Raw genomic sequence first — 11,742 nt, 5'->3', positions numbered from 1 at the left:
TGATTTTGCATACCTTATGACACATTTTTTGTATAACTCACTAGATCTTTATAAGATCAAATATATCTATAATATATCTATATATAAATTGTTCATCAACCACCACTGAAGACCTTTTTTGAGCCATGAACAATCCTTAAAATTGACTTGTATACCATTATGACTTAGTATCTCTCTTTTTTTTATTTACTTTTTATGTCAGTCTACCATTTTATGTCAGAAGTTCAGCTTTTTTCCCCTCATATAAGCCTCATTACGACTTTTTATGTAGTTATTATTTACCAAATCATGAATTTGTGGCGGGAATTTGCTTAGTTTTGCCATAATGCTATTCAAATAAACCAAATTTTATGTCAATCTGTTAATAATCTAATTAAGTTTTTTTAAACGTCAAACGTCAAGCTATTGTAGTCACACTTGTGGTCCATCCATCAATCTGTAGGCCTACCGTACATTGATGGGTCGTGTAATGTATCCCAGCGTCTCAGGAAACAGCCTGGACAGGTGGCTAGTCTATCAAAGGGCAAGCATAAACAGAACAATTGTAGTCAAGTTTGTCAATTTTCTCTCTCTCTCTCTCTCTCTCTCTATATATATATATATATATATATATATATATATATATATATATATATATATATATATATATATTTATTTATTTTTTTTATTTTTTTTTACATATTATTAACGTATAATGTAGTTGAAAAAGACACGTAAGTTTATTCAAATGAACGTGATGAAAAGTTAAGAAAATAAACGATGAACTGCATTTTACACAGTATCTAAGTAGATGACTGTAAAACCTGACTCCGTTTTTGAAAAATACCACATTTCCCAGAGTTCCTCAGGGCCCAATGAATCCGCCATATTGAGCTCAGCAGAACGCGCTGGCAGGAGAGAGAGGGAGAGTGTTCACAACATTGAAATGTAAGTATGTAAACAGCTGCGTTTGTTCAAATATATATTTTTTCTGGTTGTTGAGATTGACGTTTTCATTAGCGCAAAAGGTTTTATATGTCACAATTTCGCCGACACTGAGTTCAAAGTTGATTTAATGCAGCCTGTAAATACAGCATCTGGATTAGCAGAGAGAGTTAGCCGTTAGCTCTACGTTTTCATGACAGCGCAGGAGATAAAACCTTTCCTCGTTATTTTTTTTCTCTTCCGATTATTTTGTTTTGTTTTTGTTCTCCGTTGCTGCAGAGCAGGCACGGTCATTCAAAAGACACGTTGTACGTACAGGAAGATGCTTTGTCTATCCAGTGACACAAAGAGTTATAAGTGCCTTCATAAGCTAATTTTAGCCTGCTAGCTCTGTGACTGCAGGGTTAGACAGATTAATGGTTTATTATAGTATGATGATCTAAAACAAAACAAAACAATGCAGACTTAATGGTTGAAGTAAACATGAGTAGAGTTTAATGGACGTAATCACGCGCCAGCTTTCGGCTTAAACCAACGTCATCAGACCATAACATCCCTCAGATGTCAGTTGTTAGAGATGATCATGATGGAAATTACTTTGCTGTCCTTGTCCTAAACAAGGACATTTGAAAATTGTAAGATCATTGTCTTCAATAGGTTTTTAATAAGTCGTAAATATTTTATCATGTATGGATTTTGACATAAAACATGCTATTATTGTTTTGTTTTGATTCTGTATCTCATCACATCATGTAGCTCTTATAGTAGATTTTCATATTATGTCAGTAATGTTTTCTTTGGCTGTTTTTCACAGAGGTGAAGGAGACACAGTGTATAAATATGACACAGACGGTCCAGACGAATGGGGTTCAACCCCTCAGCAAAACATGGGAGCTTAGTCTCTATGAATTACAGAGAACTCCACAGGTAAGAAAATTCACATGCCAATTATTGTACATTTATGTTTTCCAAGTGTGATTCTGACTGTATGCTAGTGCGAGGGGTTTTCAAACTGGGATCCAGGGACCCCCAGGGGGCTGCAAAGGAGTGACAGGGGGTCCATGGAAAAGTCTAGAGAAAAACTGTAAAACATATGTAATAATAATAATACGATTTTAATGATAAGAATAAAATATGTAAATAAATACATTAGATTAAAACAAATTAATTAATTAATAAAAAATGTGAAAATGTAAAATAAAAAAATATTAGTTCGATAATAATCTATTAAATTAGATTAAAATAAATGTTTTGTTTTTTTATGAATACAAATAAGTTATACTGTTACCGCTACATTACTATAGTTCAATATATATATATATATATATATATATATACATAATGTGACTTAATATAAACTAATTTTAGATTTGTAATATACATTTTTCAGCATTTAAATTCTGTGTTTTTAATAGATAGGCATCTTTTTAGGGTTGGGGTTCCTCACATGAGGATTATCATATATGGGGGTCCATGGCACCTAAAAACCCATGTGCTAGTGAAACCCTGGCGAGAGACAGATTTGGTAGATGTTGCTTAGTTTTCGACCCTCAATGCAGCTTCTGTGATGTTGTGCTCCTCTAGGAGGCCATCACGGATGGTCTGGAGATCGCCGTGTCCCCGCGCAGCTTACACAGTGAGCTCATGTGTCCCATCTGTCTGGACATGCTGAAGAACACCATGACCACCAAGGAGTGCCTGCACCGCTTCTGTGCCGACTGCATCATCACTGCACTCAGATCAGGGTGGGTTTGTGTTATCCGTAGGATTTATGTGCTCAGATATTATATTGTACATTTTGTTTGTGGCGTGAACGAATACATGATAGTACCACGGGAGTGTGCGTGGTATAATTATATTAAAGGGTTAGTTCGCCCATTTAAGACATGAAGTTGTATGCAATCCTTACCAGCACTACAGTGCATACACACTGACCCACTCTGTTGTCACCTCCCTGGTCAGAGTTCTGGCCGCTGGAAGTTTTTCAATAAAGTACTCCCGGTTATTTTCCGGGGCCACAAAACTGTGCGTTTTTACGTGAAAAAATGATTTGCGTTTCAAAGCTTGATTAATTTACCACACAAAAAACACGCCGGTCAAAATTCATACCTCAGTTTTAATCGGCACTATTTTCTATCCATTTCTATCAATCCGCGCTGCTGTCGACGTCAACAGTGCGCACGTTCCGATCAGCTGTTGATAGCGCGACTCGCTGACAACATGTCTGACTACGAAACTTCTGATGATGAAACCAATTTTAGCACAATGTCAGACGGATCAGATGATGAAAGTAATTTTAGCACAACGACAATGTTATTGATTGCAACACAAAACCTCAATTGTGTGTGTGTTCAATCAAATAGTTTTCTCAGCAAATTGTACCAATATCCCTATATACTGTTTTTATATTAGAATATATATATTTTATATTCACGTGTTTTATAATGGAGTCTAAACATCAGCTTGTTTACCGTACAGTTTAGACATGGGATCATAAAGTTAGTAAATAGAGCTTACCCGTGGTACTGGTACAGCAAAACTCTTTAATTTTCCTTTTCCTCCTTGGTTGGGGATGTAATCGTCTTCGCTGAAGTGAGCACTACACACACGAAAATCCTTTATTCTGGATATTTTAGCTCCCGCAGAGTAGCCGATAGCAACCAGCCAAATCAACAACACGCGCTTGCACCCCCTGCTGGTGAGATCGACTAACAGCAGATGGAGATTATGCTCGGTAAGCTGTCTCATAGTTATATTCGAAACAGGAATACGATGGAATCTGAACTTTGATCGCGGCACATCCTTGTGGTCACAGCCTGGGAATTTACAAGTTCGCACCATTGTTAATTTAATACTTTTTACGTCGTTGTAAATCATTTGTGTAAACACTATGGAACAGCTGATCGGAACGTGCGCACTGTTGACGTTGACAGCAGCGCGGATTGATAGAAATGGATAGAAAATAGTGCCGATTAAAACTGAGGTACATGAATTTTGACCGGCGTGTTTTTTGTGTGGTAAATTAATCAAGCTTTGAAACGCAAATCATTTTTTCACGTAAAAACGCACAGTTTTGTGGCCCCGGAAAATAACCGGGAGTACTTTATTGAAAAACTTCCATCGGCCAGAACTCTGACCAGGGAGGTGACAACAGAGTGGGTCAGTGTGTATGCACTGTAGTGCTGGTAAGGATTGCATACAACTTCATGTCTTAAATGGGCGAACTAACCCTTTAAAGTTAACACTAGGGATGCAGCGATTAAACGATTTCATGATTAACCGCTCTTAAAAACGTCACGGTTAATTAATTGTAAAGGCTCTGCTAACACAGTGTTTCTGTTGCCCGTAACAGAACTGTTGCAACTTGCACAAAAAAACTAAAACAAAGTTACGCCAGCGGTGCACCAGCATAAAGTGCCGTGCTTATCAGAAACGAGGAGGCTACTACTACTCTTCACACTTGATTAACTATGGCAGAGAAACCAAATAGCAAAGCTTTATTTCCATCACAGAAATGCCTGAAGTCTGCAGTCTATATTCTAGCTGAACCCCCAGAGTGAGTTTAAGGTGACCGTTATTTTAGAACGTATCATTTCCATGCCGACGCGTCATGCAGCCACACTACAGATATGTAGCTATCGCGTTTATTTCGGTTTTCCATTTTTATTCAAAATACTCACAAACATAACTATATCATGAATTAAACAATATATTCCTATTGTCAAATATGTGGAAGTGAATGCGTTGTGTCGCTTAAACACCTTTATAATTGTCATGTTAGTTGATATAACACGTGATGAGTTTGCAATTCAGAGGATCTGTTGGATTTACATCACGTAAATTCATCCATTTTCCCCATAATACATAAAAGTAAGTGGCCAGTGAACATGGGAGAAGAATAAACTTTGTTTCATACACAATGTGCATCTGATATGAATAAAACACAACATCAAATTATAATTGAAAGAATTAATATTGCAGCTTCCATAGACTTCAGTCAACGATTCAATTCGATATCACAATGCGTTTCATCCTCAATTTTCAATATTACTGAACATTGCTACATTTTTGTCAATGAATACAAGCAGTCAGATATATGAACTCCCTTTTTATTTGTTCTGCTCCAAGAAAGTACACTTCCTGAATGTAGCAAACATCAAGCACAACTTGAGTCTGAACACAGCAGATGACAGGACCATTTAGAACTTATAAACAATAAATAAATACGTATAATATATAATACGAAAATCGCATGATACTGTCACATAATGTGCTTTAGTTACAATAACACTCACACACTTGCACGCACACACGCATACAGACTCGCACGCACACACTCGCATGCTCTAAATGTTAAAATAGTATTTTTTATTACTCGCTTTTGCGTATCGCCTCCAAGTCAAGTCATCTTCATTTATATAGCGCTTTTAACAATGAATTGTTTCAAAGCAGCTTTACAGAGATAAACATATAATTTAAGGTAACAGATTGTTTTGGCGTTATAGCGGTTCTTGAATAATGTTACTTCCAGCTAAAGTTAACTTTGATTGATTCACCTCCGTCGAAATGATCAGACTTTAAACGCGAACCTGTGATTAACGCTGACGGCGTTCACATGCTCATTCAGAATTCTATAGTTATGTGCTTTTTAAAATATGTGCGCAGGTTTGTAATTCATACAACCCAACCTAAACAAACTACTTTTCTTGCCTATAAATTTTGATACAGAATTTTGTTTTATTTTATCACTTCGGGGTACGCGAGCCGGAATTCACAGCGCTTTATCTGTAGAGTGGGAAAGGGATCCTCCATAGGGAGAGGATAGTGGATACTTCAGCACTGCATTGTCATCGGGTCCAGGCGAATCTCCTTCGTCAGATCTGGACACGGCCTGGATCCGGCAGGCTGCGGGAAAACCTCGGGATAAACAAAGACACTAATATTAGCGTAGATGCCATTCTTCTTATGATGTAGCGAGTACATCAAGATTTAAGGGAAGTGTTCCCAGTTCCGGCTGACCTAATCTATGCAGCCTAACATTGAATTTATAGAAGTCTATAATGTATTATGTGTATGCTAGGTCAAAGAGATGTGTTTTTAGTCTAGCTTTGAACTGACAGAGTGTGTCAGAACTCCCTCCGCCATTTTACGCTAGCGCAAGAAGCGTGTATGTGACGAATGATGTCAGAGAAATGTCACTGGGCTAAAGTCGATTATGGTCTATTACTGCATCGAAGCAGAATCGTCCATGTCCGCGTTGCATCGATGCAACAATTAATTTCAACACCCCTATCGCACCGGTGTGATCATATGCGTAAATGGGTTAAAATCAATCGTGTTTCGGGGGGGAGGGGGGACAGATTGCAACTGAGAGGCACAAATTAGATCTGAGAGGGCAATGTCCGCTTTTGCCCCCTCATGGCGCCGGCCCTGTAACACTCCATGAGGGATGTTCTCAATTTCTTTCTATAATTTTTACTAAAACTTCAAAAATTATATAAACCAAAATAATAGACATGATTTTCTCAGGCCACATGTAAAATTAGATGAAATATTAAAATGAATACTTATGGCTAACAGTTCAGTTTATTCCCCTCATACTGACATGGATGTTCACAGAGCAGAGGTCACCTTTCTTTAATTCCAAAGGGATTATTTATTTTGTGCTGTATTATTTGGTTACTGTGTTATTTCTGTTTCAAAAGGCAGCAATAGATATAACATCATACAAAATCTAAAGAGTGTTCATGTGATTCTATACATTGTTGTGAAATTAATGAATAATAATAGTGATAATCGTGAATCTGTGATTATCAGACTATAATCGTACCAACACAATCTATAATCGTTGCATCCCTAAACACAAAATGAACAATTTTCTTTAATGGAATGTTGTAGTGTTAATGCATATCATTGTTAAAAAAGAAAAAGTACCCCGATAATCTTTAATCAAAAACAAAAGTCACAATGAATTTTCCTTTCTTTCTTTTTTTCTTTTTTTTTTTTACAGAAAATTGCAGTATTTCTAATAAATGATTTACCTGTGCACATCATTATATATATTTTTTGAATGCATGTGCCCTCGTAATCTTTAATTAATTGTCATTTCTTCTCTGGTTCACAGGAACAAGGAGTGTCCAACATGCAGGAAGAAGCTGGTGTCTAAGCGCTCCCTCCGTCCAGACCCCAACTTTGACGCCCTGATCAGTAAGATCTACCCCAGCAGAGACGAGTACGAAGCCCACCAGGAAAGAGTGTTGGCCCGCATCAGCAAGCACAACAACCAGCAGGCGCTCAGCCACAGTATTGAAGAGGGCTTAAAAATCCAGGCCATGAACAGGTTAGATGGCTGATATACATCCATGTGAAATTTATTCTAATAACATATTTATTTTCATGAATTCAATAATTGACATAAAGATTTAGCTTGCTGTTTCTAGTGCTACCATACCAATACTAAATCTATTGAAACTTGACTGGATATTAAATATTATGTTTTTCCGTTAATGGACTCTATAACTATATAAGCGTCCACACTAGTGGACGATATCGATAACGTTCTATTTATTCAAATCTCGCGCTGATTTTTATCCACTGCTGCTTTAGATGCTCAAGCTCTTTAAAGTCAAATGAATTCTGATTTGCTGTCAATGTTTTTATTGTAACAAAATTGTTCTAAAAGTGATTTCAACGGTAACATTATTATTACCATTATTATTATAATTGTGATATGGACTAGAACTATAATAATATACCAATATCTTTATCCTTATCATTATAGTTATCGTCCTTGGTCGGTGTGAACAGGCCTTAAGACAGCTTTCTTTGATCATGCTGCTTTTTTGTTGTTGTTTTTCATTCATCTGCTTTTGTTACTGTGTTCCCACTTCCACTACTATACACTGCACTATAGACTGCAGCGGGGGAAGAAGCACCAGATCGAAAATGGCAGCGGGGCAGAAGATAATGGGGACAGTTCACACTGCAGCAATGCATCAGTGCACAGTAACCAAGAGGCCGGGCCCAGCATCAAACGAACCAAAACTTCTGACGACTCGGGACTGGACATGGACAATGCCACAGAGAACGGAGGAGGAGACCTGGCTCTGGACGGGGCCAGTGAGATTGAGCTAGTGTTCCGCCCTCATCCGACGCTGATGGAGAAGGAAGACGCCGCGCAGACAAGGTGGGCCATCTCTGTTAATCTTTTCACCAACATATGCAGTTAATTCGTTTTTCCTAACCAAATTTATTGTTGGTTCAGCTGTGTTTTAAGCAAGTTTCTGTTGTGAATTTGATTTAGTCTGAGTTTGAATGTGGAATTTGTTACCAGGTATATTAAGACTTCGGGGAATGCCACAGTGGACCACCTCTCAAAATACTTGGCTGTCAGATTGGCTCTGGAGGAAATGCGCAAGAACCAAGAAGGAAGCCCCATCAACGTAGAGGCAGCCAGTGAAAAACAGTACACCATCTACATCCCTACAGCAAACAACCAGTTCACAGTGAGTTTGATGCCGCTTCTAATATTAAAGACTAGTGATGCACTGATGTGAAAATTGTGGCCGATAACCGATATTAATATTGCTCTTATGGCCCATACCGATATTTACCGATGCCGATATCTCTGTATAGAAAACACATAGTGAGGATTGGGGCTGCACGATATTGGTAAAAAATGACATTGCGATATAAAAACAATTTCACCAGATGACTTGAATGGTTTTGTCATGGAGTACATCCACATAGAAACTAATATTAATAGAATGTTAACTAATGTAGTTACCTAGACTTAAATAATTGGAACCTTATTGTAAAGTGTTTCCAATTTATGTCTCTTGAGTTCAGTGTTGGACAGATCAGTTGTTTTAACCATTCATTAAAGTGAATCGGTTCAAAGGAGTCATTAGTTCGCGAATCGGACGTGTCATTAACGGACCACGGCACACGTTGTGTGATTATCCCGGCAGTTTAGGACATCGCACAAGATTTGTCTCAACACAGAAAACATTTCATCACTAGATAGATTTTTTTTTGTTTATTGAAAGTGTGATTTATGTCATCTGAATATGTGGAAAGCTTTTCAGAGAAGATAAGGCAACGTTTTAGCACAATTCACAACCAATGGTAGTTCAGAAAAAAAAAACTTCGGTCTTCCGACCTTTTACCATCGTGTGTTCTCAAAGATATTCAGTCAGCTCAATTCATTAATATGCGCGAGGGAGGGAGAGAGCAAGACAGTTTGAAGACGGTGAGAGTGCGCGCGCGGCCGGTGCTTTCACTCTCTCTGCTCGTTCTCTCAGTTAAACAAGCGCAGCAGTCGGTCATCTACATCACTCATCTACATCACTCACTGGTCAAATAAGGCTTTGGCGGGACAAAAATACGTCTTAGTAAGGCTGACAGAAAACAGAGCGCAAGTTCCAGTCTTGTTGCGCTTGATGTTTAAACTGACAGGATATGCGCTCGTGCAAAAACAAACTTCCCCGCCCCCACATTCACATCTACACACACGTCAAATACACAGGAATGATTATCGGCCTGTTCACATCGGCCCTATTTTGACATCGGAACGATACCAGCGGCCGATATATCGTGCACCACTACTAAAGACATCTAGGACTGCACAATATGGTCAAGCAATCAAAATATGATTATTTTGACAAATATTATGATAGGATAAACATTTAACATCTGATACTGCTACTTAGATGTTACACCAATTACAATTTTAATGCAGTTAATTAATAGTTTTCAGTCATGTGACTGACTTGGAGACCTGGAGGGCAAATCCATAGAACTGTAGCACAGCACTGTCAATTTTCCATCTGTTTCAAGCCGTAAATATTTAGATCCCCTCTCAAAAACATTTTTTTTGGGGCACTTGTGATCCATATGCAGCACCCAACACAATATTTCAATCACTAAAAACAGCGGGACATTCTAAAACCCTCAAAAAGAAGAGGGAACAATGCTTATTGTGGCTTAATGTATTAAGACACTGATGTTAAAAGATCAAATTCAGTATATACCTTATTGAATGATGCACACTAAATACAGGCAAGCAGATGAGCCCAGAATATGAACACAATGCACGAAATTGCATAAGCATTGTCTTTATAATGGTTTTCTAAGGGAAAACGCTTAACATGACCGCATCTTTAATGCATTAAGCCACATTATGCATAACATGCAATTTAGTGTTACGTTCATATTCTTGGCGCATCTGCTTGTCCGTGTAGTTTGGTCATTCTTATACAAGTGTGACATCACGTGAAAGCTATGAATACCATGTATCATACGTACATTTCATCAGCATGACAGTGTCTCTTTTCCCCTCACAGGTCCTGAATGGCTCCTTCTCCCTGGAGCTGGTGAGCGAGAAGTACTGGAAAGTCAACAAGCCCATGGAGTTGTACTTCGCCCCAACAAAGGAGCACAAATGAATCCTGTGAGACACGAGGGTCCGAGCTGACCCGGGACAGACTGATGGTTCATCCTCTCTTCTCCCTGTTTCTTTCTTTTTTTCTTGCTGTTCCTCCTCATCTGGAGTAAAATAGTCTCTGGAGCCCTGGCTCCTCAATAACTGTGGCTGCTTTGATTTGTTTTTTATTGTCTTTTTGTATGAGAACGAGACCAGGGTTGATCATTGGGAATGGGTGGGAGGGCCATGGAAGTCAAACCAGTGTGGATTTGTTTGTTTTTTCTCACCCTTTCAGTTGACACAACCATTTCATTGTTTCATGTTGAGTCCTTTTTGAGTCAAGAGGACTTAGACGTTGCCTTCAACACGCCAAAATTTTAGTCAAAATGGATATTGCAACGGTAACACCATGAGGAAATCATACTGAGTGTTTCATGAAAGACTCTGTCGGAAGGTGGCTTTCATAGCCAATGGCGCTGTTCTTTAATATCAGACTTGACCAATGACGTTCAAGAGAACATGTAAGAGATTTTAAGTGCATTTTCTGACACCACCACTCCTGTAGCAGCAACATTTGTTCACTAACATGACTGCATCTTGCCACTGTGTACCAGTACAATGTGATGGCTTAGTTCACATGACGCGTCATGTCACTAGTCTGTACTACTGTGTTGGTCGTCAGATGTTTCGGGGATTGTACATACTACATCACTTTATAGAATAACTACCTGGAAAATGTATATTGACACCATTGTTTCAGCTAGTACCATTTCATAAAAACATAAGTTCAGTTGTACATTTGGACCCAGTTTTTGATAGTTGCATTTCATAGACACTTCATCCAAGACATGGAAAAACTTTTTAGAGCATGAAATACTTTAGTTTGACATCCTTGGCATACCTTTGAGTTAATGTTGTTATTTGGGGAAAAAATGTATACAGCGTTTTTTGTTTGGAAAATAAAAAAATGTATGCAAATCCTGGTGTCACTCTTTGTGTCAAGCAACAGCTTTTTTTTTTTTTTAAATAAGTTCTCCGGGACACTGGAGTAGCAACAACACACCCCCAGTAGGTGGCGCTAGTGCTCAGGTCATTTAAGGCTATGACCATTGATACAATAGAAAAGTCAAGAAACTGCCATGGTGTAAAAACATATCACAATACAAATAACCAATTATTAACTTAAAGGCAGAACATGTTTACAAATATTTTGTACAGTAAGGTGATGTGTCCCACCCTACAGTCTATGGTCCCACCCACCTATTTTATCAATTAAGGATGAACCAATAAAAATCTGGCCAATATGATAAAACAATTATTTTAATGTTATTATGACCAATAATATGTATTTATTTTTTGTAGGCCTACTATTTTGTCAAAAACTAAAACACAAA

The 11,742-nt window shown here is 38.0% G+C and overlaps 1 protein-coding gene across 1 annotated transcript; it reads left to right on the top strand.

Annotated features, from left to right (window-relative positions):
* The first annotated feature begins 831 nt into the window (after window positions 1-831).
* rnf2 (ring finger protein 2) lies at window positions 832-11,144 on the top strand. Its single transcript, XM_056244682.1, has 7 exons — window positions 832-927; window positions 1,739-1,851; window positions 2,509-2,669; window positions 7,049-7,264; window positions 7,838-8,110; window positions 8,258-8,429; window positions 10,269-11,144. The coding sequence occupies exons 2-7, from the start codon at window positions 1,765-1,767 to the stop codon at window positions 10,368-10,370; spliced, it is 1,011 nt and encodes a 336-aa protein (XP_056100657.1). The 5' UTR covers window positions 832-927; window positions 1,739-1,764; the 3' UTR covers window positions 10,371-11,144.
* Window positions 11,145-11,742: the final 598 nt, after the last annotated feature.

Source organism: Rhinichthys klamathensis, unplaced genomic scaffold (genome assembly GCF_029890125.1).
Source record: "Rhinichthys klamathensis goyatoka isolate OS25496 unplaced genomic scaffold, OSU_Roscu_1.1 h1tg001043l_1, whole genome shotgun sequence".
In the NCBI taxonomy this organism is placed as follows: domain Eukaryota; kingdom Metazoa; phylum Chordata; class Actinopteri; order Cypriniformes; family Leuciscidae; genus Rhinichthys; species Rhinichthys klamathensis.
Note: the sequence above shows the minus strand (reverse complement) of the source record. Positions and strands in the feature narration are given on the sequence as shown.